The sequence below is a fragment of the Manihot esculenta genome, chromosome 9 (genome assembly GCF_001659605.2).
Source record: "Manihot esculenta cultivar AM560-2 chromosome 9, M.esculenta_v8, whole genome shotgun sequence".
NCBI lineage: Eukaryota > Viridiplantae > Streptophyta > Magnoliopsida > Malpighiales > Euphorbiaceae > Manihot > Manihot esculenta.
This window is the reverse complement of record NC_035169.2, coordinates 36637895-36661719: the sequence shown is the minus strand read 5'-3', so window position 1 is coordinate 36661719 and position 23825 is coordinate 36637895. Positions and strand designations below refer to the sequence as shown.

Sequence of the window (23825 nt, the reverse complement as noted above, 5' to 3'; positions counted from 1 at the left end):
GTCTAATGGGGCAAACCGCGGACGTCTTGGTCCCAGTCTCCTTCAAAACTTGAGAACTGAACTTACAATATTTTATATATATATAAAAAAACCGACACTGCCCGAATTCAGTAAAATTACAAAGACCTGTTTTTTTTTTTTCAAAAAAAAAAAAATAATAAATTTGACCTGAATCGAAATTGTGTTACTACTTTTGTTTTTATTTTATTTTTTAATGAAAATTAAAACGTTTTTAATTGAAATATCTTCATATTTTAATTAAAAACATATGAAAATAAATAATTATAAAACATATGATAATAATATATTTATAATTAATTTCATAACAACTAATTATGGTATATGTTATTTTTTAAATATTTCTTTTTATTTATATATTAATATTTATTAAATATCACATTTATTTTAAAAAAGTAAAGCGTTACTTTTATGAATTATAAGTATTTATTTGCTTAAATTTAATATGGTATTTGAATTTCTCGTTCAAACATTTATTACACAATATATTATAAAAGAAAAATATTAAAAAAAATATAATTTGATTCAAATGACAGTTCAATTAATTTTTTTATGATAATAATTATTATATAAAATTTTTAATAATTAATATCAAATAAATTCATATTAAAATATTAAAAAATTAAAATCAAATCAAATCTAAATATTAAAAAACTGCATTAAACAAAATAAGTCTAACATTTATCTTTTAATATTAAATAATGTAAAAGAACCGTAGTGAAATAAATAATAATAATAATAATAAATTTGTTTGATCTTTTAATTGTTTTTCTATTCGAAGAGTTTTTATCTTTTTATATTTTGTGATCGTATAATTTTAAAATATGTATATAGCCAAAATGGAGTTTTAGATTTATTGTCTTCTCCTTTTCTATTTAGTAGACAAGAATCATAAAGTATTGGTTTAGGATATTGTTGTTGCTGTGAGTAGTGCCTCCATGGCAATCCAAGATTGAATATTATGACCAAGGTTATCTCTCTTCATGTGATTATAATTATAATTTCAATTATTGTCATTTCCTCTCTTATTTGTTATGGTTACATGTGGTTGTACTTTTTAGTTTCTGAATTTCGAGTTTATTTTTTCTTGCTATGTTAGGATTTTACTATTTCATCTTGTACATGTGTTTGTTTCGAATAATTAAAAAAAGCAAAAATAGGGTTGTTGTTGGGCTCAGTGGCAGAAAGCGGGTATGGTATGGGTTTTGACGTTGGGCTATCATTGGCTCCAGTCTTTAAAGCCTAAAATTGGGTAGGCCTCTCGCCCTAGGCTTCCTACTGCCCGTGTGGACTGGGGGCATCCAAAGACTCTTAAACGACGTCGTCGACGCTAGTGTAAAACAACACAAGTCCCACCATTCTCCCTTCATCTTTAAATTCAAACTCGGTGGCATATCCAGTAATAAAAGCTCGATCCGTGCCCAAAATTCTTCCAAACCCTACCCGTCACGACGCATCCTATATATGTATATAAACTCCCCCACTTCAACAATCTCACTCCCTTCTCCCTTCAATTCAAAACCCTCAAACCTTCGATTTTTCTCTGCAAAAACCCTCATTTCTATTCTCAATATCTGCTTCAATCACCTCCTTTTCTTCGATCCGGATCAATCAGTTCTTTTTTCAAGTTAGTGGTAATCATGTCGTTGCGGCCAAGCGCGAGGACCGAGGTCCGCAGGAATAGGTATAAGGTCGCCGTCGATGCTGAAGAGGGTCGCCGAAGGCGAGAAGATAATATGGTGGAAATCCGGAAGAATCGTCGGGAGGAAAGCTTGCAGAAGAAGAGGCGTGAAGGCCTCCAAGCCCAACCCGTGCCAGCTGCAATTCATTCCTCGGCTGTCGAGAAGAAGGTTAGTTTTGTATTTCAGCGTGCGAAAATTTATTCGTGTTATTATTTTTATTTTCCCCTATAAGGAGCTTCATGTTTGGATTCTGGGGCTTTGATCGTTGTTTCAGTTAAGTTATCGGGTTTCAGTTCAAATCTGATGGATATGATTGTCTTGTCTTTTTGTGCATAATTTATTTAGGATTATTGGTTTATCAACTTGGTTTATTAATTGCCGCATTGATTTCTCATCTAGGGCATTTTGGACAACTTTGCTGATTGTTAGTATTTTGGGTCAAATTAGGGTGATTGAATTTGGAAGTATGAGTTTTGCTACGCATTTGAATTATCAATTGGCTTTCGCCATGTGTGTCCCCCCCCCCCCCCAGTTGTTCGCTAAATGATATGGAGCATACTCTGATTGGTTCTTGCCTATTCAGGGGAAATCATTTGTGTCCTTTTATCTTTAGTTTTGCTAGGATTTTGGGATTCAAAAATCGACTCTCTGTTAACTACTCATTTTGTTATGACTTATTTTTGCTCATTTCCAGTTAAATGTTCAGCTTTGTATGAAATCAAATTTCATTTTACAGCTTTATTTTATGTTTTCATCTTATTTCATTTTTTCCTGAAACAACAGCCAGTTTTAATGGATTTTTTAATTGATGAATTAGTTTTTATTTTCCAAGTGAGGAGCATCTGAGTGCTGCATTATTCGATTGCAACTTGTTTACATATAGTGCATAATTAGGAATTTGTTTGGTTCTCGGGCCTTCATGCTTAGCAGCATTCCATATGAGTTCTCATTGGTCAATTTTGTCAATTTGAAATGAATTAGTTTTGGTTGAATTTTGAGGCTCATACATTTTAGGTTTGCTCCTTGTTGTTGGTTTTACTGTTAGTTTTCTAGCCCATAACATTTCCCTTTTTGCTTTTGTGTTGTTAGAAGTTTGGTATGTTGCTGTTTAGCTGTTGATTTGGAGGCAATAAGGTTGGGACTTGTCATTAATTTTATCCTTGTATAACTGTTTTTATGCAGATTATTGGTGTATTCTGTTATCTATATATTTTTTTTCTTTTAGCTTTTTAGGAACTGGAACCTGTATTCTATTTTGTTGGAATAGTGGCCTTGATCTCAGTGGGGAATGCTTCTATTTTTAATTTCCTACTTTTATATCATATTGAGATATGTTGACCATATTTCTGCCTGTTTGGGATTTTTAGCTTTGACTGAGACAATTCGTATGGTAACCTTTAAAGGATGCTTTGTCTTATTATTTGTGTATCTTAATGGCTTGAGTGCAGTTGGAGCATCTACCTTCCATGGTTGCTGGTGTCTGGTCTGAAGATAGCAATTTGCAGCTTGAGGCGACCACTCAATTCAGGAAGTTGCTCTCAATTGGTGAAGAACTGGCCCCTGTAATTTATATCATGTATTCATGTAATTAGTTATTCTTTCATAATTTACTCTGCCAAAACGTCCATTACCAGAACGTAGCCCTCCAATTGAGGAAGTCATACAGGCTGGTGTTGTTCCTCGCTTTGTTGAGTTCCTTATGAGGGAGGACTTTCCTCAGCTTCAGGTCTGCCATATGCATTAAAGGATTATTCTTTTATGCCCCATCTTTTTGAAATCATAACTTGAGAATCTAATTTGCCTAAAATTCATGTAGTTTGAAGCAGCTTGGGCTCTCACAAACATTGCTTCAGGGACATCTGAAAATACTAGGGTGGTAATTGATCATGGAGCTGTTCCCATATTTGTAAAGCTTCTGGGTTCTCCAAGTGATGATGTTCGCGAACAGGTATGATGAATATAGAAGATGACTTCCTACTTTCCCTTGTATCATTATTGTGATGGCTTGGGTTGTTCTTAGTAAATGTCGGGAAGCACTAATTAGCCGTTTTCTTACTAAAACGGCAGTTATGTGGAACATGGTGCATTATGTTTTAACTGAATTATTTTCTTTCTGTTTTGATTATGTAGGCTGTGTGGGCGTTGGGAAATGTTGCTGGAGATTCACCTAAATGTCGTGATCTTGTTCTTGGCCATGGAGCTTTGATTCCTTTGCTTGCTCAGTTGAATGAGCACGCTAAACTTTCTATGCTTAGGAATGCTACATGGACACTCTCAAACTTCTGTCGAGGCAAGCCACAGCCACCTTTTGACCAGGTTTGCTCATTTGTCATTGTGTTTTTATTTGCTACAGTTGATAATGCTTATGGCATTTTAGTTTTCAACAATGAGAATTTTTTCAAATGGTTATGGTTGTATAGCTTCTTATACTCTTTTCTTCCTATGAGATTCTGTTACTTGCCTGAAAACATGGTGTTCTTCTTGCATCTTATTGAACAGGTCAAGCCTGCTCTTCCAGCTCTTGCACATTTAATTCACTCTAATGATGAGGAAGTCTTGACTGATGCATGTTGGGCCCTCTCGTATCTTTCTGATGGTACCAACGATAAAATTCAAGCTGTTATTGAAGCAGGAGTATGCCCTCGGCTAGTTGAGCTTTTACTGTGAGTTTTAGATTCTCTTACTCTAAGCTATGTTGTGTTGGTTGTTGGGTTTGTTATTTATGTTGTTTGTTGTGTACCTGACGTCTAAATGTTTGCTGCAATTCATCAGGCACCCATCTCCCTCCGTTCTCATTCCTGCACTTCGCACTGTTGGGAATATTGTCACTGGTGATGATATGCAGACCCAGGTACTGCTCACTACATGAAACACATTATTCTGTCTTGGATTGCTCACTACATAAAACACATTATTCTGTCTTGGATGTGCATTAATCTTCTCGGCCACTATTCTGTCCCTAGAAACTATTTGCTTAATTATGATTTCTCGGATGATCCCACTTTAATCTGCATGATGATTAATCCATACGGGAGGATATTGTTGATGTTGACAAGCCTTCTGTGCAGCAGAATGAAGTATCTACTAGATACCTCTTTCAATGGAGAATGTAGTTCTTATGTCTAATTTGCATAAGGGCTGACAGTAGGAGTTAAAAAGAATTGAAGCAGCTAGAAAATGGGAACAGTTATGCAACTGCACAAGATATTGAAAGTGGAAGCTGGAATTGTTCTTCATTTTTTTACCTCTATTCAATTTGATCTTGCTTTGTGCTGATCCATATCAGTTGTTTGAACTCTTATATTTTTGTGGTATATGCTGCCTCCAGTGTATCATCAATCATCAAGCACTGCCGTGCCTTCTGAATTTGCTGACAAATAACTATAAAAAGAGTATCAAGAAGGAAGCTTGTTGGACCATATCTAATATCACCGCTGGCAACAAAGAGCAGATTCAGGTAACCACATATCCATGTTGTTTATATTGATTTTATGGCATTGAATGATTGAGTATTGGATGTTTGATCATAAATGTTATTTACAAAATCTTGCAGGCTGTCATTGAGGCTAATATCATTGGTCCATTGGTTCATCTACTTCAAAATGCGGAATTTGACATTAAAAAGGAGGCTGCATGGGCCATCTCAAATGCAACATCTGGTGGTACTCATGATCAAATCAAGTAAAAACTGGAATCCTTTTTTTCTCATCTGTATTTGAAAGATTTGTTTTGTAAAAAGGTGTATTATATAATATTAGACTGCTAATTGTTTGTGCTCTTGGCTTACAGGTACCTTGTTAGCCAGGGTTGCATCAAGCCCTTGTGTGACCTTCTCATATGTCCTGATCCAAGGATAGTGACAGTCTGCTTAGAAGGTCTTGAAAACATCTTGAAGGTAGGAGAAGCTGACAAGAATTTAGGCAACACTGGAGACGTAAATCAATATGCACAAATGATTGATGATGCCGAGGGGTTGGAGAAAATTGAAAATCTACAGTCACATGATAACACAGAGATTTATGAGAAGGCTGTGAAGATCCTTGAGACATATTGGCTTGAGGAGGAGGATGAGACAATGCCGCCAGGAGATGCTTCCCAGTCTGGGTTCCAGTTTGGCGGGAGTGAGATGCCTGCTGTTCCATCTGGTGGATTTAATTTTAGCTAAATGTGTGTTACTTTCTAAATGTATTTTCCTTTCCATATCATTAATAATATGCATAGAAGAATCTTGTGTAAATGATGTTTGTTTGAGCAACATGATTTAAATTCTTGTATTTGATTTATTACCTGCAGGAGTTCACTGGTTCGGTATTGGAGTTGCAAAATGGGGTGGGACAGTTGTCAGCTTCAGGTCGGGTGTCTTGGTGTCATGTATGGGTCTACTGTCCAGTTTTAACGTGTCGTTGAAAGGCTCTACTGGACAGGTTTTCAGCTCTTCAGTATGGCGAGATTAATACTGGGGTGGGAAGACAAAAATGGATAAGAGTCGCAGGATGAATGCAGGTTTTCACTACTATGGCCTGAGAAAATCGTGGTTATTTTTCATTTTTTGGTTGGGTTGGTGGGGTGGGGGGTGGGGTTGTCTTGGAGGGTGGGCTATCACATAAACAAACAGACAATGAGTCTTTTTGAATGCATTTGTTGTCATAGTAGTTTTGGTAGTGTCTTCCTGCATTGCCTTCCTACACTTTGTCGATTTTGGCACTCCCAAAATCCACTGTGGCGTGCTTGTACTTGCTAAGAGTATTGGAAATTTGGAATTTTATATAATATTTTTTGATGTCTCAGCTGCAATGATTCTCATTGTAACAGTTGACATATTGCTTGAAGATTGCAAAATTGTGGATTTATAGGGTGTACAAGCTGTAGTGATTTCATTGGAACGTGTCGTGAACTCTATATATTGAAGGGAAAGTTTTTATTTTATTCTAAAGTCGAAAATTCTTAGTTCAATATTCCATGGAGTTGCTATTACTTTTCCTGTGGTAACTGCTGGGCCTGAAACAACGGCTAGGCAAGCGTTTTCATTTTTATTAGTCGGTAGGAGGGTATATAAATATTAACGTTTGCAACATTAATCCCCGTCTTGGATGTGAGAGAAGCATTGAGGGGCGGAAAAAAAAACTTCTGATGACTCAGAAAATTCACTTCCCTTTTGCTACTCTCTCCGTTCTATATAATTTTTGTATATATTTTTAGATTGTCTCAAAATTATTTTCACTTTCTTTTTGTTATTATAATAATATGTAAATTAATTATTATAATTTGATTTATAAAAAATATTGTAAAATATTTTTTAATATTTAATAAAGTTAAAATAAAATATTTTTAAAATGGGTATAACTGAAAAATAAAAAAATTATTTAAAAAAAAATAAAGTAGACAAAAATAGAAGGAAGTAAAAAATGAAAGAAATAAAATGCAAGTCATTTTACTCCATTTATTTTAAAAGTAAAAATATGGTTAAATTTGATGACTAAACTACTAAAAAGAAATTAACTCCTGTGCAGATTGGCTTGCAAGGATGGCAACAGTCTTCATTCGATATCCATCATCCTGATAGGCCCCCTGAGGGTCTGTTCAGTTTCTGATTCAAGATGCTCCTGCAGTAGTTCTTTCTAAATCTCTTTTCTATTTATGGTGCTGTGCTAGGTGTGCTGGAACCTACATTGTTGAAAAAATTCAAGGTAATTTTGTGATTTTAAAATTAATTAATGATAAATTGTCTTTTTTTTAATAAAATAATGAATTTGTTTAATAAATTTAAAATTTTAATTGTTGTACAAATTTTAAATAAATATTAATTTGTAAATTTTATTAAAACTCAAAACTTGATTGTAATTTATCAAAATAAACCCCAGCAAAAATAAGAGATGCTAAATGATTTTTTTTTTTTTTTTCAAAAGCAACGGCTGATTAGTAAATGATGCAGTACTTATATAATAAAAATTGGACATAGATGGTGGGAGAAGGAAGAATGCAACAAAAGAAGCATTTTTGGGGGGGATGTCATGGGGATGACAGAGGCACAGCTTTTTCTCCTCAAACTCTAACCACATATTGCCTTCTCCTACGTAGAGAGGAACGGATTTCAACTCTCTATGGCTCATCTTTTGATGAACACAGCCAGCCACCTACATGGATCCAATCCAACCCCTGCCAAATATTATCAGCTTTAAATCAAATGCCATATTCTTTCTTAGGCCTTTGTGTGCACACGTTTCTCTTCCTTTTTGGCCCATCGATGCATTACTTATGACTAAATCTGTTTGATTATTTTGTGTTCATATAAATATTATATATGAAGATGAATAAAAATATTTATACTTTTTCTTTAAAAATTTGATGTAATTAAAAGTGTTATTTTGAGCCACTGTCTTGACTCATGTGCCTTTCAAATCAAAGGTCAGCTTTAGAATTTTGCTCAAAAAGGTATCCTTACTCTTTCCTATTCTCATCTCATGCCCTTTTCTTTACTCATGACTTACCCAAATCAGTATCGTCATATGACTGCTCAAATGCAGTGTTACATCACTAAACTTATCCATTTTACATAATTTTTTATTTAAATATTTCAATATTCCAACAAAAAAATTCCTAATATCAATTACACATAACATATGAATTGTTCACACTGAATTTGACATACACCAAATTAATTAAAATTATAACGTGTCTTATATTAACCCCATATTATTTCATTATAAAATCTAATGATTATATAAAATTATATAAATTTAGATATAAATATTAAATTAATAATTATTATTTCATCTTGCATTTTTCATATCCTTATTTATAAAAATATAATAATTTTTAAATTTTAATTAATTAAATATATAAAATAACATTTATGAAAAAGCGCATCCTGTGGTGCAGTCACCACGTGGCTACATTCCATCTTACAACTTTGGCGGGTGGAGGCGCTAAAAAGAGAAGGAAAAGTTATTATTTAGCCCCTCTAATTTAATAAACAGTCCTCGTAGTTTCAAAAGTTAACTATTCAGCTCCTTTCATTGACTGTGATGATTAAATAATTATTATTTTAAAAATTAAAACTCATTTGAATACGTTCCATGTGTAATTAGTTAATTTTATTAAATTATAAAGAGTAAATAATAATGTTTTTAAACAAAGAAATCACAACGCTGCGTAAAAGGCACAAGGGTATTTTCGTCATTCTACGACAGACCTTATAAGTTCTAACCCCAAAACCCCGAAGGATAGGGTTTTTATGCATATCCGCCGAGAGAAAAAGAAAAAGAAAATAAAAACTGTGCTCGCTCTGTCGGTTTCTTTCTCTGTTTTCTCTATATTTGCGCTTCTTCCTCTCTGTTGTCTCCACTACCCATTTCCTCTGCCACATCCTCTTCCTCTTTCTCTCCCCGTCTCTTTCCTTCTCTTCATCCTTCTATTCGAGAAATGATTATAGCTTTACTGAATCACAGCCTGGTGGATTTCTTCTGCCTTTTTATTACGATTCCTTAGCTTTCTCTCTCCTCCTTCTCTCTAAAACGAAAAAGAAGGGTGGTTTTTAGTATGATGGATGATCTCTGGGAAAGGGTGAGTCAACCGAATGCTTGGTTGTTTTTCTTTTTTTTTTTTTAATGGGTTTTTGATTAATTACAGATATACGTATATATGAGCTATGCTTGTTTGATTCTGGTGCAGAAATTATTGCATGATGATGAAGACAAGAATATTGAGATGAAGAAGTCTTGTACTGATTGCAAAACTACCAAGACACCCTTGTGGAGAGGTGGACCTGCTGGGCCCAAGGTGGGGTGTTCGTCCTCTGCTTTTTGTTCTGATTTTTTTTTTTATTTGCGAGTGTTTTCGATCTGTAGGTTTTTGTTTTCGCTTGAATCCCTTTCTAGGCTGGTGATTTTTATGTGTTTGATTTCGTTGTCTGGTTGGGTTTTGGGATTTTGTTATTTTCAGTCGCTGTGCAACGCTTGTGGGATCAGATACAGGAAGAAAAGAAGAGCAATGTTGAGCTTAGACAAAGACAAGGAATCAGAGAAGAAAAAGAAACGAAGCCATAGCACCACCACCACTACCACGCTCACCACTACCACTGCTACCTCAGCCAGTAGCGTCAACAATGGAAATGGATTGGGGGATTCATTGAAGATGAGTTTAATCGAAGTGGGTGAGAAAATGATGTTTGAAAGATCATCAATAGTAAGGAAACAAAGGTGCCAGAGGAGAAGGAGGTTGGGAGAGGAAGAACAAGCTGCTTTTTCTTTAATGGCATTGTCTTGTGGCTCAGTTCTTGCATGAAATATGAAAAAGAAAAGAAACAGAAATGGGGAAAAAACAAACTCTAACCCACATACCTTTTCTTTGTCCTTTTTGATTTTTTTTTTCCCTTGCCCCTTCATAGAAAAGGTAGTAGTTCTGTTAATTTTGTGAAAGAGATGAAATGAAATGCTATGTTCATGTTGTTAATGGGTGCATTTACCTTTCTTCTTCTCCTCCATTTTCAAAGGAAGATGAAGGAAGTAATGGTAATATAAGTGTAGATAGTAATTTGGGAATTTTGAAGGAAATATATATGGAATTTGTATGATATGACCTTTTCATGAAGTATAATTATTTGTTTGCATCCCTTTTCTTCAGCTTTCGAAAGACTGCCAAATTATGTTGAAGCAATTGATTAATGGTAGCTTTCCATGATGACGAGTAGCCACACATGTGGGTCTCAGAAAAGTCACTATTTTTCATTCCCGAGCACCCATTTCTTGGATAGCTTCTAAATGAGAATAGTCTCTGTATCATACAATCTTGGGCCTTGTTGGTCCAGGTCTATGAAGTCCTGCCACCTAATGTCTTAATCAACGCTAGACCCAATTGCCTCTTAGGTCCATGAAAAAGAGAGAGGCCATGGCTTATTGCCCATTTTGAGAAGTAGACATAGGAGGCATACGGATATGCTTTGTATATTCTTGATTTCATTTGTCCTTTACTAACTCTAGTTTTTTTTTTCCCTGACCAAGCTCCATATAAAGCTTTTTGCAAGGCAATACACGAAGGGAAAGGGGAGCGTGACTCGAACTAAGAATTTTGGGAATTTCAGAAATGGAGAAGGGAATGAGACTCCAATTTAAAATTTCGGGATCAAATGTTATGCTTTTTTGCCAATCAAGCAAAGCAAAACTCTTTTTAACTCTAGTTGAAGTCTAGCTCTTTAGTTGGTCTAAAGCAATAGTAGATCCAGAATTTTTTTTTTTTTTAAGTTCTGTTAATATACAAATAAATAATAAAATCTAATATTGAATTTTGATTTCGTCAATCAGAGATTATAGAAATATTTAAAATATAGGAAATATTATTTAAAAAGATGACTATTTGAGTTCACTAATTAAGAAAATAAATTTAATTTCTTTTAAAGCATTTCCCAGCTCTATGCTAAAATACAAATCACCATGTGTTTGTCCGATTACTTAATTGTTTGGTAAACATTGCTTAAACGTGGCCACAATTGCACATGGCATGATTGATTTAATTCAATTTATTTATTTAATTAAATCATACTATTAACTTTTTGTTAAAAAAAATAAAAGATAAAGTTCTAAACTTTTAATGCAAAATTGATGGATCTCATCGGATTAAGATAATTTTAGTCAATTCTAAATTTGACCAAATTCATTCAATTGCGATTAAATTAAATATTAAAATATTAATTTAGAGAGAAGTGTGAAAAATTTATATTTATTTTATTTATCTAATAATACAAACAACTGTAAAATAATACATTTTAAGACGAGTGGGGAAATTGTTAGAAAAGCCTTAATTTAAAATGAAAAAAAAAAGTTTAAAAAGGATAAATTTTAAAAAAATTAAAAAAGAAAAAAAGGCGAGAAAGGATGGATGTGGCAGTTGATGATGGCGGAAGCAATGCGGCTCGAAATTCAGAGTTGAGTGTTTCCAACTTCCATCTCTTTCGTCAAATTCTCAAACGCCATTGATACTCCTCTCCACATTTTTACATGACCTCCCCGCCTCTCTCTCCCAATCCCAAACCCCATCTTCATCTATAAATTTCCCCTTTTTCCAACTTAATCATGCTTCTCCTTTTCTTCCCATTTCCCTTTACTTCCAGGCATGTCTCTTCTCTCTTTCTCTTCTAGTAATTCTGCTTTTTGGGTTCCTGTCAAATTACCCCAGATGGGATCAATCTCTTTCCTTCTTTGCATCTACTATCTTAAACACAATGATTATTTGTGCGAATATGAATAGCTCTGTTAATTAGAATTAGTTGGTTTTAGTTTTTTAAATGATCTCAATGATGTTTAGAGGATGTTTGAGTTATTTGGGTAAATGGGTTGTTTTTGCTTTTGTTCAACTAAATTAGTTTCATTTGTATACATGGCTATGAAATGCATTTCGAAAATGATTTATTTATGTGTATTTTCTTGGGTTAGCTTATAAGTTTGTTTCTCGATTGATAATTTCTGCTACTGTAGTTGTAACTGTGGGCGATTGAAACCTGGCTTGATAATTGTATTCATCGAAGATTATGATCTGCTTTCGCCTTATTTTTCTTTGTCGAGAATGCCTCAAGGCATAAAGAAAGAACGTATTTTTGTTTGTTATGTTAATATAGGTTTCAAAACAATTGTACACCTCAACTAATTTGTTATTTTTCCTAGTTAATTTGTAAGGTGCCAGAGTAGAGTAATTGAGATATTATCTTTTGAGCATAGAACTTAGAACTAATCAATGATCATGGAGAGGATTGTGTAATTCTATATTTGCTGATATAGAATTACAGTATTTTTTTTTTTGGATATTTTTGCTTGGAAAGTCTCTGTGTTTAGTCAAGACTGGCATTTTGCAATTGCTTATTTGCTTTGATCTCACTGTGCACTTTGCTCTTATAAGGTGCCGATATAGGATACATTTACTCTAAGAATGACCAGACATTTCTTTGTAAGGTAAAATAGGAAAAGGTCTGACAATAAGTTAGCAAGAATGTTCCCTAAACAAGACAGGCATGCTAAATCCATTAGTTTAAGATCTATAACTTTGGATGTCATAGGCATGTGCTTACATGTTGCACAATGTACAAATTTTTGCTCTCATGCTAGACTCTATAGAAGTAGTAAGTTCAGGATAGCTGTAATTATTTTGTTATGTGATTCCCATCATTCATTCACAGATCTGATTCCCTTAGTACATTCTTTATTCATTCTCAGGTCCAACTGAATTGCTCGTGTAATGCAAAGTACACTTTCTGCATCTCTCTTTGTTATTTTTATCGAGTTAGATGAAGACCTTTCTCATGTGTTTTTCAGTCTTGCAAGTCTCCAGATGCAGAATTCACACCTTAGCTAACTTTTGGCACGAAAGCTTTCACAGCTTACATAGGACATGTAGAAACAAATCTAGCTTTAGGTTGGTAGGTTCCAAAGCCAATGGGACTGAAGGAGGATACAGCAGACGATGGATTAAAAGACCTGTAAGTACAAAAACAGAAGGAACAGATAAAACCACTCGAAACAGAACTAAATCAACCAGTATCAGGCATGAAATTTTGGATGAAACGGTTTCAACTAGTGTGAATATAAAGAAGAATGAAATAATCGAACTCCAAAAAACTCAATACTGCAGTAGCCAACAAAAGATCCCTGAGAATGGTGATTTGGCTGAGCTTGTGACAGTTATTGTCTTTGATCTTGAGACTACTGGCTTTAGTAGAGAGAATGAACGAATTATTGAGATTGCACTGCAAGATCTTCAGGGAGGTGAAAACAGCACTTTTCAGACACTAGTAAATCCTGATCGCTACGTTCCTAATTCAAATATTCATGGCATCACAACCCATATGGTCTGCAGACCTGGTATTCCAAGGTACGTTTGTTTAACTTTTGATAGTTTTTCTTTTGTCCCCTTACATCATTAGGATACCAGTTTATGAACTGAAAAATTGCAATTTTTTCGTTAAGTTACATGTGTTTCTTCTTTTCTTTTTCCTTATGATTGGTATGGATGTGAGTTAATGTAAGGATACCAGCAGCTACTTGTCATTTTTCAGTTGCCTGCATGTTACTGGTGTCATATGAACGAACAAAATACATGTTCCAACTATTGGCCCATGAGAATTTGGGAAGCAAATACATTCTTGAATGGATATTTCTGAATGCTTCTAAAAAACTTGGGCCAGGTTATATAAAATCACAGTGCCATGAGATTTGTGGTCAAGCATTTTGTTTAGATACCATTTAATTCAGTAGAAGCGGGTGAACCTTGTTGCAATAGTAAGTTGCTCTATTATAAACAGTCTCTTGGTGTCTCAGCACAAGATTCTCAAAGTGGATTGTGTATATGTTCTTATTTACATGATTGAAAAGCCTAAAGATGCCTATTTTTTCAGACATTGTTTTTCAATTTGAGCCAAATTGCCATTTTCTCTCTCTTCTATTTGACATGGGTAAGAGTTATTTCATTCCTAATTTACCAATTAGCTTTTATGGTTCTTCATCTGTCTTGCATGTCAATAATGTATACTGTGTTATTGATTGCATCAAGCGAGTAGTCACTGAGAATCAAGCTTGCCGTTGGTTAATCTTTCTACCATTTTGTTTACTGGATATATATGTTTGATTAAATGATTGACACTCAAATATTATTTCTGGATTTTCTGAAGGATGGAAGAGCTGATACCTATACTACTGCAGTATATCAGAAGCCGTCAAAAACCTGGTGGCTATGTACTGTTAGTGGCTCACAATGCTCGAACTTTTGATGTACCTTTTTTGACTAATGAATTTAACAGATGTGGTGTTGATATTCCATCTAATTGGCTATTTGTGGACACGGTTCCTCTAGCACGCGAATGGATGAAATCTGAAGGTCTCTTCCACTCTCTGTGTGTATATTGTTGTGTTTATTTTGCTTATTTTTATCATTAGAGGAAGAAAGTGCATGGTGCAAACTCATTTTCTCCATCAACCAGTATACCTTTGTGGGGATACTGAAATTTTCATTATCATTCGTCTGATTCTTCATGTTTGGCTTTGTTCATAGGAGTAAAACTTTCTTCCCGTGTATCCCTGGCAACACTTCGCGATAAATTTGGAATTAAGCTGACTGGAACAGCTCACCGAGCAATGTCGGATGTGAAGACATTATCAGTAGTTTTTCAGAGGCTGACTTTCGAGCTGAAACTGACACTTCGTAGCTTAGTGGCAAAGTCCTTCACAGCCTCGGATCTGGACAATGTAAAGAAAAAGAATTCAACCTAGTTTGAAATTCTAATGTGTTCATTGTAACTTGCAACTCATTCTTGTCAAAATATGCTCAAGCCATTATTTTCAGCAGTTATGGTTTCCCCATTCCATATTTGGGTGGGAAACACAGGAAAAGGGATGTAATAACAGATATGTAATTTAATCCAGGATAGATGTGAATGCAATATTCAATATTATTAAAGCTTGGGAAACAAAATGTTGAATAAAGTGTGCTTACTAAGCGGGTGCACTAATCAACTGAGATACAAAAGCTTGTCGGCTTGTGGGTTTCATTTGTTTGGTAGCAAATTGATTTAAATCCTTATTGAAGAATGATCTTTTGAGGGTCCAGCATGAAAAAAGGCATCTTCTACATAGTGAAACTATGATTTCTTTGATACGATTACTATTCTGACATTCAACTCTTAAAAAAACGAAGTAAGATTATATGTTTATATGATTCATTTAGCTGCGCTAGTAGCTTAAAATCGAGAATTTATATTGTTAGTTCATTCGGCTGTTGATCCAATCCCCAATCGAAGACGAGTACGGTTTCTTCTCACTGGGATTAACCATGAAACAGTAATATAATCTGTACTGGACATGAGAAATTCACAACAATTATTGATTTAAACGAGAATATAGGAATTTTGATGCAGCCTACGATTTAACAGTTACATATAATGGAAATGCAACTATATTATCTTAATCGACACTAAAAATTAATACTTGAATATAATTAATAATTATTAAAAAAATTTCAAACTTTATCAATTTTATAAACTATATTTAACTTTTCTTTTTAATAAATATACCAAATCAATTTTCAATTTGATTTAATTTTTAATTTAATTTAATTTATTTATAATTTCATAAGATATATTTTTAAAATTTAAAACCTCATTTTTAACTCTTTTTTCATTGATAAGTACAATTTTATGTAATTTTTTTGTATGGTGATAAATCATAAATACTGTGAAATATTAACTCTATATTAACTCTTTTTTTTTTTTGAAAATTAATATTAACTCTATGTTAACTCTTGTAGTAGCTTAAACTACATTTTCGAAGCATTTGACAGCAGCTTTAGAAACAATTAACAATTTTTAATTTTAAGTTAATTCATCCTCTTCCAGACAGGACACATACAAGCAAATAAATGTAGAGAAGTATAGTTGGATGCGTTTCACTTTTATATCTAATTTAAAAGTCGATACAAACGATCAAAAAACATCTTCTCCTATGTAAGCAGAGGCATTGGTGAAACCAAGCCACCAACCTCCCTTGGAAAATCAAAAAAGAATCAATGATCGGTCTGTGACAAAAGAACCAGATCCAGTATCAGCTCTATACATTTCCAGGGCATTCATTCCCCAGTATAGACCCTTCCCCCTTACAAAATTTTGATTAAAAAAAGAAAAAAAAAAGGTAGAAGTTGATTTATCTGGTATAAAATGGGGCAATTTTAAAGCTCTAGCATTCCTCTGCCACACAACACGTCTCCATCAACGAGTGTGTAAAAATCGCAGAGGAGCAATGATAAGAATGGGCAAATGTTGGAAAGTTCTAATAAATTACAAGAATATCTCCTTGAGGATTAGTAGCACCAACATGATAAAGCACATGATAACAAGCACTGTTGCACACATCACCATCCCTCCTTGTTTCTGTGTTCTCTCAGCCTGCAGTGCCCAATTCATTTAATGAAACATCGCTATAAGAAACATATGCAAGAGAGAGAGAGAGAGAGAGTAGATCCTAAAAGAAAATCACCAATGAGGATAAGAAAGGCACCTTTTGCAACTGTTTAAGACCCTCCTCAACTGTAGTTGCAACATTCTGAATGTTGTAATCTATCCTATCAACAATAGTGCCCTGCTTGGAGATTAATAAAATTAACAACGGTGACATGAAACAGAAGGTTTTGGCACAAGAGGATAGCTAAATACAACTCCTCACCTGGTCTATTACAAGTACTGACAAGTCCTTCATAATTTGAGCAAGCTCATTTACTGATTCAACAACCTACAAATCAGAAATAGTTAAAGGAATAATTCTTTTAGTTAATAAAGAAGATATTGTCAGGTTAGCTTTAATATAAAAAAAAATGAAATGAAAAAGATCACTAGCCTGCTGGATCTCTCTTTCTCTTTCTGCTGTGAATGCCTCACTCTTTTTCAGCTTGGCCATTTGCCGCTCATTAAACACCTAATGTCATTTGTACAGGATACTCTGTCAGTATTCAACCAAGATGGGAAGACAAGCTTGATTTGACATGATTCAGTTTGTAAGGAAAAAATTCAAATGAATTCTTCCAAAATTATGTCGGATTTCAACTTGATTTAAAATGAAAATTTTTTAAATTAAAAAAAAAAAAGAATTTTTGTATTCCAAACAAGAGACTTATAGAAAAGAAATCAATTGAATTAAACTCTAGCAAAAAATTTATTCCAAATGACGGGTAAAAGCTTAAACACTTCAACTTAATTTGACCCTACATAATTACTTGGATAACATTTCCCGAGCTAACTGGCAAGTCTAACAACAAAAATAATAAGCAGGGGAGTGTCAGAAAACTGCATACCATGTAATCCAAATTATCATCATCTATTCCAGATCTACTACCATTTAGGTTCATCTCTAAATCAACCCCATCCTGACCCTGCATCAACAAAAAAAAACAGTGAAAACCACAAGCTTTAGAAGCGGCTAACTCTTCAATACCTAAAGCTGAAAGAGATCCTAGTCTGTTATGATAAATAGCAGAACTCTATGATGTTTCCTTGATATGCATCAATAAACAAAACAACAACATGAGAAACTGAGGAAGCATATGCTTTAGAAGCAACTTCCTGGTTCCTGCTCGATACCTATTACCTAAGCTGAAAGAGATCTCAATAAGCAGAATGGGAAAATGTAGCTTCCCTTGGCATGCTAAAGACCAAGACATACAATTCCAAGCACCAAAAACTAAAGAACAAAGGTGGTCAGATAAGGAGTTGAAGCTTTTAATATCTCTCTCTCTCTCTGCCTGTCACAATCAGTTTCTTTTCCATTTAATAGTTGAAAAAGAAGAGTGATATAAACCTCTTTCTGTTGCCTGAGGCGCTTCAAGTACGTTGACTGTTTCTTACGAAGTTCCATTGAAAGGTTCTGAAGGTCGGTGGCAAGAGAGCGCTGCAAATATTAAAAAAAAAAAAAGCATAGTGCATAAGATTAACTCACCCTGTCAAAGAGGTACATCTTTCATATATATGTGCAAATAATGTGAAGTTCAATGATGCAAAACTCTGGAATTAGTAAATTCAAAAATATCCACCATGTTGCTAGCAATCATCAATTTCAACAATGAAGTGCAGATGTAGGATTTGAGGAATAAGTAACTTAACATGAGTAAACTCATCAACCAAAGGAGGAACGAATGGAAGAGCAGAAGTACATATATTTGCTCAATGTATGAAACCGGAAATGTCCCAGTTCAAAAATGAAGACATATGAACACTAACCTAACCAATTAACCAGGCAACTAAAACAAGAGATTGTGAATGGTTAAGATGCCAAATACAGTAAAATAAAAATATTAAGAAAAACTTAATCAGACTTGAAGGAAGAACTCATTTCATAACCTCAATGCGAGAGAGAGAGAGAGAGAGAGAGAGAGAGAGAGAGAGAGAGATGATGGAGAATCACTTAAAACATAATATTGAAGCTACCCTTTGTGTAATTCTTCTTTGAGTTCACATCCAGCCACTTATAAATGACTCAGATTAAAAATCATGTTAAGAACCAAGGCAGCAAGCCAGTGATGAAGTAATTAAATCAATTGACCATGCTCTTGCATAAATAGAGAATGGAGATCAATTAGGAAACTCACCAGAACTAGGCACAAAATGTTGCAGCTACTAAAACAACATACCTGTACATTTTTCCTCACATTTGAATCCTCAGAAGGCCCAGCTGCTGAAAGTCTTTGTAATTTCTTCTCTGATTTTTTTATAAGATCAGTTATCTCATGAGTTAGAGCCTCAATCATGCGTTGATCTTCTTTACCATCTCCAAATGAAGGCATCAAAGCTTTAGCATGAGCCCTGGCTAACTCGGTCATTTTTGAGCGTGCACGCTGCACATTTGCAGCTATTTCTTCAGATACATCCACCCAAGCTGGTGGTAGACCAACTGTGAGTGCACCTTTACTGCAGCAAGAAAAGAATGTTTAATCTTTCTCCTCTGACATTTTACAGCACAAGGTCATGTATACAGATGAAAATAAAGTATCCAAAAATTTTTCAGCAACATTTACAAAATTTCCTGAAGAATTTCAATTTGTATGCATATGTAGCAACAACTTGAAATAAAATCATCCCCATATTATTGAATCATCTTCAAACAATCATCCCACTTCTTCATATTAAGCTTGAGGCCCATATTCATAAATGACAAAGACCTTTAAAGGTCCAAGAAAACTAACATAGTTTTGTTGGCCCATTCAGGTTTTCTCTTACACTTCCATGTAAAGAGAAAACAAAAGACTTTGCAAGGCAGTCCTACTTTCCTCCTTTAGTGAAAAAGGAAAAAAAAATGCAGGCGGCTCTATAGCTATAGGCCCTTCGCCTGTCCATGTAAAAATTATCTACATCTAGCTTTTTCTCTCTCTATTTGTCTTTGCTCCTGTCCGTATAAGTGTGCCTGTGATATAAACTTTGCCAACACTCAATCTGAAAATCTTTGCTATAATTTCCATAAAACTTATCCACAAAAGCAGCCCTAAACAAATCTATCATTTCAAATCCAACATTTGAGGATAACAAGAGGCAGTATAAAACATCTTTAAGCTCTCAAGCCACTTGCTAATGAAAATACCAACACTTTTTTTTTCTACCAATCCCAACCTCTTGAGACACCTTTGTGGAAAAATCTTACATTTAGTCCATGAGAACACCAATCATCATTCATAAAACTAGACTGCTATTTCTTCAAACCTACAGCCACCAATCCATATATCAAATGAAGCAAGTGTTCTGCAAACCTAGTAACCTATAGCCACCAACAGATCACATTGAGTCTAAGTTGTTTCCAATAACTCTGGAACACTGTCCCCTGGTTAGGTCCTAGGTCAAAAACTTAGGAATCAGAGGAAAAGGGCCGCATGGGAAAAAATTTTGGAAGATTAACCTTACATTTGAACTTTGTTCAAAGAAAACTCTGGCTGCAACTCAAATTCTCATGATCTTGCATGTCTATTCCAAATCAATTCCATATGTGTCATCAATGTGATATTGAATTCTACATTCCATAAATCCTACCTAATAAAATAATGCTACTAATTCAAGCCACATTCTTCTAATCTTCCGCAGATTCAGATATCAAAAATCTGAGACTAAATGTTCTACGAAAAACGAAATTCACTCCAACTTATACATATATGACATTGGTAAGAAAAAAAAAAAAAAGGCGCTCACAGATCTCCAACTTCCGAAGATTAAATCTAAGTATAAAATTCACTTTTCCATTTAACTATATAAAATTAAAAACAAGAATATATAGACGTACCTAGAGTTACCGGGATCCTCAGTACTAAGTGGAGCATAAGAGCGATTTTGGAGAAGCGACGTGCTCACTAACTCGATCACCGGTCGTCCGCCGGAATTTTTGGATGTTGTCAAATGAGCCGACGAACTCGCCGGAGCTCTAACGCTCTTCAACGCATCTCTATACTTCCTAAATAATATGGTCCTATTCCTCGTTGCCATAACCAAAATCTGCCAATTTTCTTAAAAAATAAATCGAGAAAAAAAGCTACAGATCTGCAATTATTGAGATATCTTCTCTCATAATTAATATCTGAGAAACAGGATTGGAGGTGGAATCGTGGGAGATCGAGGATGAGGCGCTTAGGGTGGCGGCGAGGACGACTTCGACGCGCACGGCGAAGCTGGGAATGTTGAGTCGGTCTGGGCGTTAGTTAAGGGGAAATAATGAAATTTAAAAAACAAAGACACTTGTTTGCTTTTGGTTGTTGGTCCAACTGTTTAAAGCGGGGCGATGTGGGGTCCATGATCCGTATTACTTATGGATCGGATCGGGTCGGGTTTAAGAGTCTCCGGTCTTTTATTTATTTCCACAATAACCCAACCCAGTACGTAAGACTCGAGCCTAAATAAAAATTGACAATCTTGAGACTACAACGCCCGTTGAAGAAGATGGTCGCCTGAAAGCCAAACTAAAATGTAGCTTATCAGGAGACTAAACGCCACAGGGAGCGCAAGACCATAAAATTTAAAATGTTCAATCGGTCGAGCGGACGGAGACAGTAGCGAAGCCAAGACATTCTTTGAGGGCCAACGGGCCAAAATTATATAAAGAATCGATTAAGAATTTTGTTAACTACCCTCATTATCTATATATTTAGAGACTTCTTTGGTAGTATGATGCTACCCAAATAAATAATTTTAATACTTTACATATATATGATATGATTATAAAATAAATAGATTATTTTTGGATGGCCTATAAAAAAATTAAATGACTTTCTGTTTATATGTATACACTAGCATGAGAAATCAAAAGAGAGGTTGAAAGTTAATTCTCTCCTTATCTGTATCCACCTTTAAAAATGCAGAATAAGTTTTATAATAAACTGTTGTATGTTCTTTATGTAAATACTCTATAATTAATATATAACTATTGTAATATAATGACCGTATTGCATAAATTTTTTAAATTTTTTTAAAGAAATAAAAGAGAAAAATTAAGCGGTAAAATAAAAAATATAAAATTTTAGTATAAAGATATAAAAGCTCAAACTTTTGAGTGAGGGAAAAAAATTTAATACTATCTTAACTCATGAAGGCTGGTTGTTAATGTCGGTCAAGCAAATTAAAAACAATTTTTTAGAGTTAGGAAAAAATATTTTTCTATTTTAACTCATTTAAAAATAAACTTGAATCGGTTTATAAAAATTATTGTCAAATGGAAAATATTTTTAAATTTTTAGCAAAAGTAAATGAAAAAAAGTTTATATTATAATTTATTAATAATCAAAATTGTAGTCACTCTGAAGTAAAATATTATAAGAAGTATAATAATTTTTAAAAATAAGGTTTTTTTTATTAATATTCGTTTTCATTATTTTATATATATATATATATATATATATAATTAATTTTATATAAATTTTAATATGTGTATATATAATCTGACGATGATTATATTTTATTTAGATAAGATTTAAATTTCTATATCTATAATATATATAAATGTGTGAAGAAGAGAGGTAACACTCTAAATTTATTTAAATACTCTATTCATCTTATAATTTTTATTCACTTTGTATTTTGATACATATTTAAAAATATAATTTTTTTTAATTTTTTAATTATATTTATCTTAAATATATTAAATTTTATTAAATACTAAGAGATATTTGAGAGTTTTTAAAAATTAAATAAAATTAAATAAAATTATAATAGTCTATTTATATATTATTATAGTTAAAAAAAGTTACATAATAATTTTTAAAAAATAAAAAAATATAGACAAAAAATTATGGATGGAAGAAGTACTTTTTTTAATTTTATTTATGAAATTATTTTAATTTGATTAATGAGTTTAAAATAATATCTAAATTTATTATTTTAATTTAAAATTTATCCTAATTTTAAATCTATTTTTATATTATCTAAATATTTTAAAAAATAAAATAAAACACTTAATGAGAAAACATAATAATTGTCCATGGCACTTGAAAGATAGAGTCACGTGGCAAGAATAAAAATCTGATAAGATGATATTCAGTTCCATTGAGGAAAAAGAAGATCCGGACACTTCAAATCTCATCTCTTCGTCAAGACTCACCTTCTCCAATGCAAGGTGAGACTCCACGGAAAGTTATCATTAGAAAACACAATCCAGTATATCTCGATTATGCTATAATTACGGGATTTCCTATCAATTAACCTATATCAACCGGATTTTTATGAGATACTATAATTAACTCCATCTTCTTATAATATAAAAATTAATGATGGCAGAGATTAAGGTACGCATTCTTACACAACTACTCTTTAGTTCTAAACAATTTATTACATTCATCATTTTCTTCAAATTATTGATTTGAGCGTCGAAGTGACTGCCATAGGCGTCAACCACCTCATTTTCTCTTTCTTGTAGGGTGACCAATCGCAATACAGTTTCGTTTCAGCGATATCATTTAGTTCCATTACCAAGAAATCTATTGAATTCTCTATGCTCATTTGGATTAAAATCAATCTCTTTTCCCTTTTCTCTTAAAAAGAAAACTTTCTTTCTCTCTCTCGAAATGGTTGGCAGTTCATGAGTTGCTGCTAAGGTTACTACCAATGAGGGTGCTATAATTTCTTCCGCTCCTGGCAGTGGATAAAACACACCATCTATGGTCAACGAAGTAGATCTCAACAATGAACAATGAGCAAATGCTCCAACACATCAAAAGGTTGCAAGCAACTCTCGAGCAATACAAAACTCAAGGAGAGGCATCATTCATGGCTCCCAGGGAAAGGGAGGAAGCCTCTAAGGATTTGGACAAAGGTAATCCAGATGCAGGCAAAAGGAAAGGCCAAGTTCGAGAAAGAAGAGTCATCAGACGATGCTCCAAAAAACGTCGACTGGAAGCTAGTATGAGCTGTTCAAAGGTATTAGAAAGAGCAGGGATAGGATTTTGGCCTGGACGATATGATGGAACAGCATATCCCATAAGTCACCTGGCAATCTTTATAACAACCATGCAATTTCAGAATGTCAACGACTTCGTGTTATGCCGAGTGTTTCTACCAACACTCACAGGTTTGGCTTAGGAATAGTACCAACATCTGAGCTCAGGTTTAATTCGGAACTTTACACAATTCGTTTATTA

The 23825-nt window shown here is 33.8% G+C and overlaps 4 protein-coding genes across 8 annotated transcripts; 3 read left to right on the top strand and 1 right to left on the bottom strand.

The window, feature by feature from the left end:
• Window positions 1-1468: 1468 nt before the first annotated feature.
• LOC110622975 (importin subunit alpha-2) lies at window positions 1469-6653 on the top strand. Its single transcript, XM_021767754.2, has 11 exons — window positions 1469-1868; window positions 3149-3245; window positions 3335-3426; window positions 3517-3648; window positions 3831-4016; window positions 4200-4363; window positions 4473-4551; window positions 5029-5157; window positions 5254-5381; window positions 5490-5867; window positions 5994-6653. The coding sequence occupies exons 1-10, from the start codon at window positions 1659-1661 to the stop codon at window positions 5863-5865; spliced, it is 1593 nt and encodes a 530-aa protein (XP_021623446.1). The 5' UTR covers window positions 1469-1658; the 3' UTR covers window positions 5866-5867; window positions 5994-6653.
• Window positions 6654-7183: 530 nt separating this feature from the next.
• On the top strand, window positions 7184-10151 carry LOC110622414 (GATA transcription factor 15). Of its 2 annotated transcripts, none has more exons than XM_043959673.1 (3): window positions 7184-7387; window positions 9372-9479; window positions 9642-10151. In XM_043959673.1, the coding sequence occupies exons 2-3, from the start codon at window positions 9408-9410 to the stop codon at window positions 9981-9983; spliced, it is 414 nt and encodes a 137-aa protein (XP_043815608.1). In that variant the 5' UTR covers window positions 7184-7387; window positions 9372-9407; the 3' UTR covers window positions 9984-10151. The 2 variants fall into 2 exon arrangements, with proteins under 2 accessions (XP_043815608.1, XP_021622601.1); XM_021766909.2 differs by lacking the exon at window positions 7184-7387 and adding an exon at window positions 8930-9263.
• A 1363-nt stretch (window positions 10152-11514) lies between these two features.
• Window positions 11515-15137, top strand: LOC110621912 (exonuclease DPD1, chloroplastic/mitochondrial). Of its 3 annotated transcripts, none has more exons than XM_021766208.2 (4): window positions 11515-11619; window positions 12902-13556; window positions 14353-14558; window positions 14733-15137. In XM_021766208.2, the coding sequence occupies exons 2-4, from the start codon at window positions 12973-12975 to the stop codon at window positions 14948-14950; spliced, it is 1008 nt and encodes a 335-aa protein (XP_021621900.1). In that variant the 5' UTR covers window positions 11515-11619; window positions 12902-12972; the 3' UTR covers window positions 14951-15137. The 3 variants fall into 3 exon arrangements, with proteins under 3 accessions (XP_021621900.1, XP_021621899.1, XP_043815438.1); XM_021766207.2 differs by having other exon boundaries at window positions 11549-11805; XM_043959503.1 differs by lacking the exon at window positions 11515-11619 and adding an exon at window positions 11807-11940 and having other exon boundaries at window positions 12900-13556.
• A 972-nt stretch (window positions 15138-16109) lies between these two features.
• LOC110621935 (syntaxin-43) lies at window positions 16110-20940 on the bottom strand. 2 transcript variants are annotated; one of them, XM_043960521.1, is made up of 8 exons: window positions 20486-20940; window positions 18810-19128; window positions 18023-18112; window positions 17520-17597; window positions 17066-17143; window positions 16895-16960; window positions 16730-16810; window positions 16110-16617 (listed from the first exon to the last, which is right to left on the bottom strand). In XM_043960521.1, exons 1-8 carry the CDS (start codon window positions 20683-20685, stop codon window positions 16510-16512), a joined length of 1020 nt encoding a protein of 339 aa, XP_043816456.1. In that variant the 5' UTR covers window positions 20686-20940; the 3' UTR covers window positions 16110-16509. The 2 variants fall into 2 exon arrangements, with proteins under 2 accessions (XP_043816456.1, XP_021621930.1); XM_021766238.2 differs by having other exon boundaries at window positions 18852-19128; window positions 20486-20938.
• Between the last annotated feature and the right edge of the window lie 2885 nt (window positions 20941-23825).

What these genes read in the sequence shown, in the direction of transcription:
- LOC110622414 (XM_021766909.2), top strand. Translation starts at nt 9,240, where the DNA reads ATGATGGATGATCTCTGGGAAAGG. An exon ending in TGGATGATCTCTGGGAAAGG is followed by an intron (nt 9,264 to 9,371) that starts GTGAGTCAACCG and finishes ATTCTGGTGCAG; the next exon opens with AAATTATTGCATGATGATGA. An exon ending in GTGGACCTGCTGGGCCCAAG is followed by an intron (nt 9,480 to 9,641) that starts GTGGGGTGTTCG and finishes TGTTATTTTCAG; the next exon opens with TCGCTGTGCAACGCTTGTGG.
- LOC110622975 (XM_021767754.2), top strand. Translation starts at nt 1,659, where the DNA reads ATGTCGTTGCGGCCAAGCGCGAGGACCGAGGTCCGCAGGAATAGGTAT. An exon ending in AGGACTTTCCTCAGCTTCAG is followed by an intron (nt 3,427 to 3,516) that starts GTCTGCCATATG and finishes AAATTCATGTAG; the next exon opens with TTTGAAGCAGCTTGGGCTCT. An exon ending in CGGCTAGTTGAGCTTTTACT is followed by an intron (nt 4,364 to 4,472) that starts GTGAGTTTTAGA and finishes GCAATTCATCAG; the next exon opens with GCACCCATCTCCCTCCGTTC.
- LOC110621912 (XM_021766208.2), top strand. Translation starts at nt 12,973, where the DNA reads ATGAAGACCTTTCTCATGTGTTTTTCAGTCTTGCAAGTCTCCAGATGC. An exon ending in TGCAGACCTGGTATTCCAAG is followed by an intron (nt 13,557 to 14,352) that starts GTACGTTTGTTT and finishes GATTTTCTGAAG; the next exon opens with GATGGAAGAGCTGATACCTA. An exon ending in CGAATGGATGAAATCTGAAG is followed by an intron (nt 14,559 to 14,732) that starts GTCTCTTCCACT and finishes CTTTGTTCATAG; the next exon opens with GAGTAAAACTTTCTTCCCGT.
- LOC110621935 (XM_043960521.1), bottom strand. Translation starts at nt 20,685, where the DNA reads ATGGCAACGAGGAATAGGACCATATTATTTAGGAAGTATAGAGATGCG. An exon ending in GCCTCAGGCAACAGAAAGAG is followed by an intron (nt 17,598 to 18,022) that starts GTTTATATCACT and finishes TTGTTGATGCAG; the next exon opens with GGTCAGGATGGGGTTGATTT. An exon ending in ATGATAATTTGGATTACATG is followed by an intron (nt 17,144 to 17,519) that starts GTATGCAGTTTT and finishes AAATGACATTAG; the next exon opens with GTGTTTAATGAGCGGCAAAT.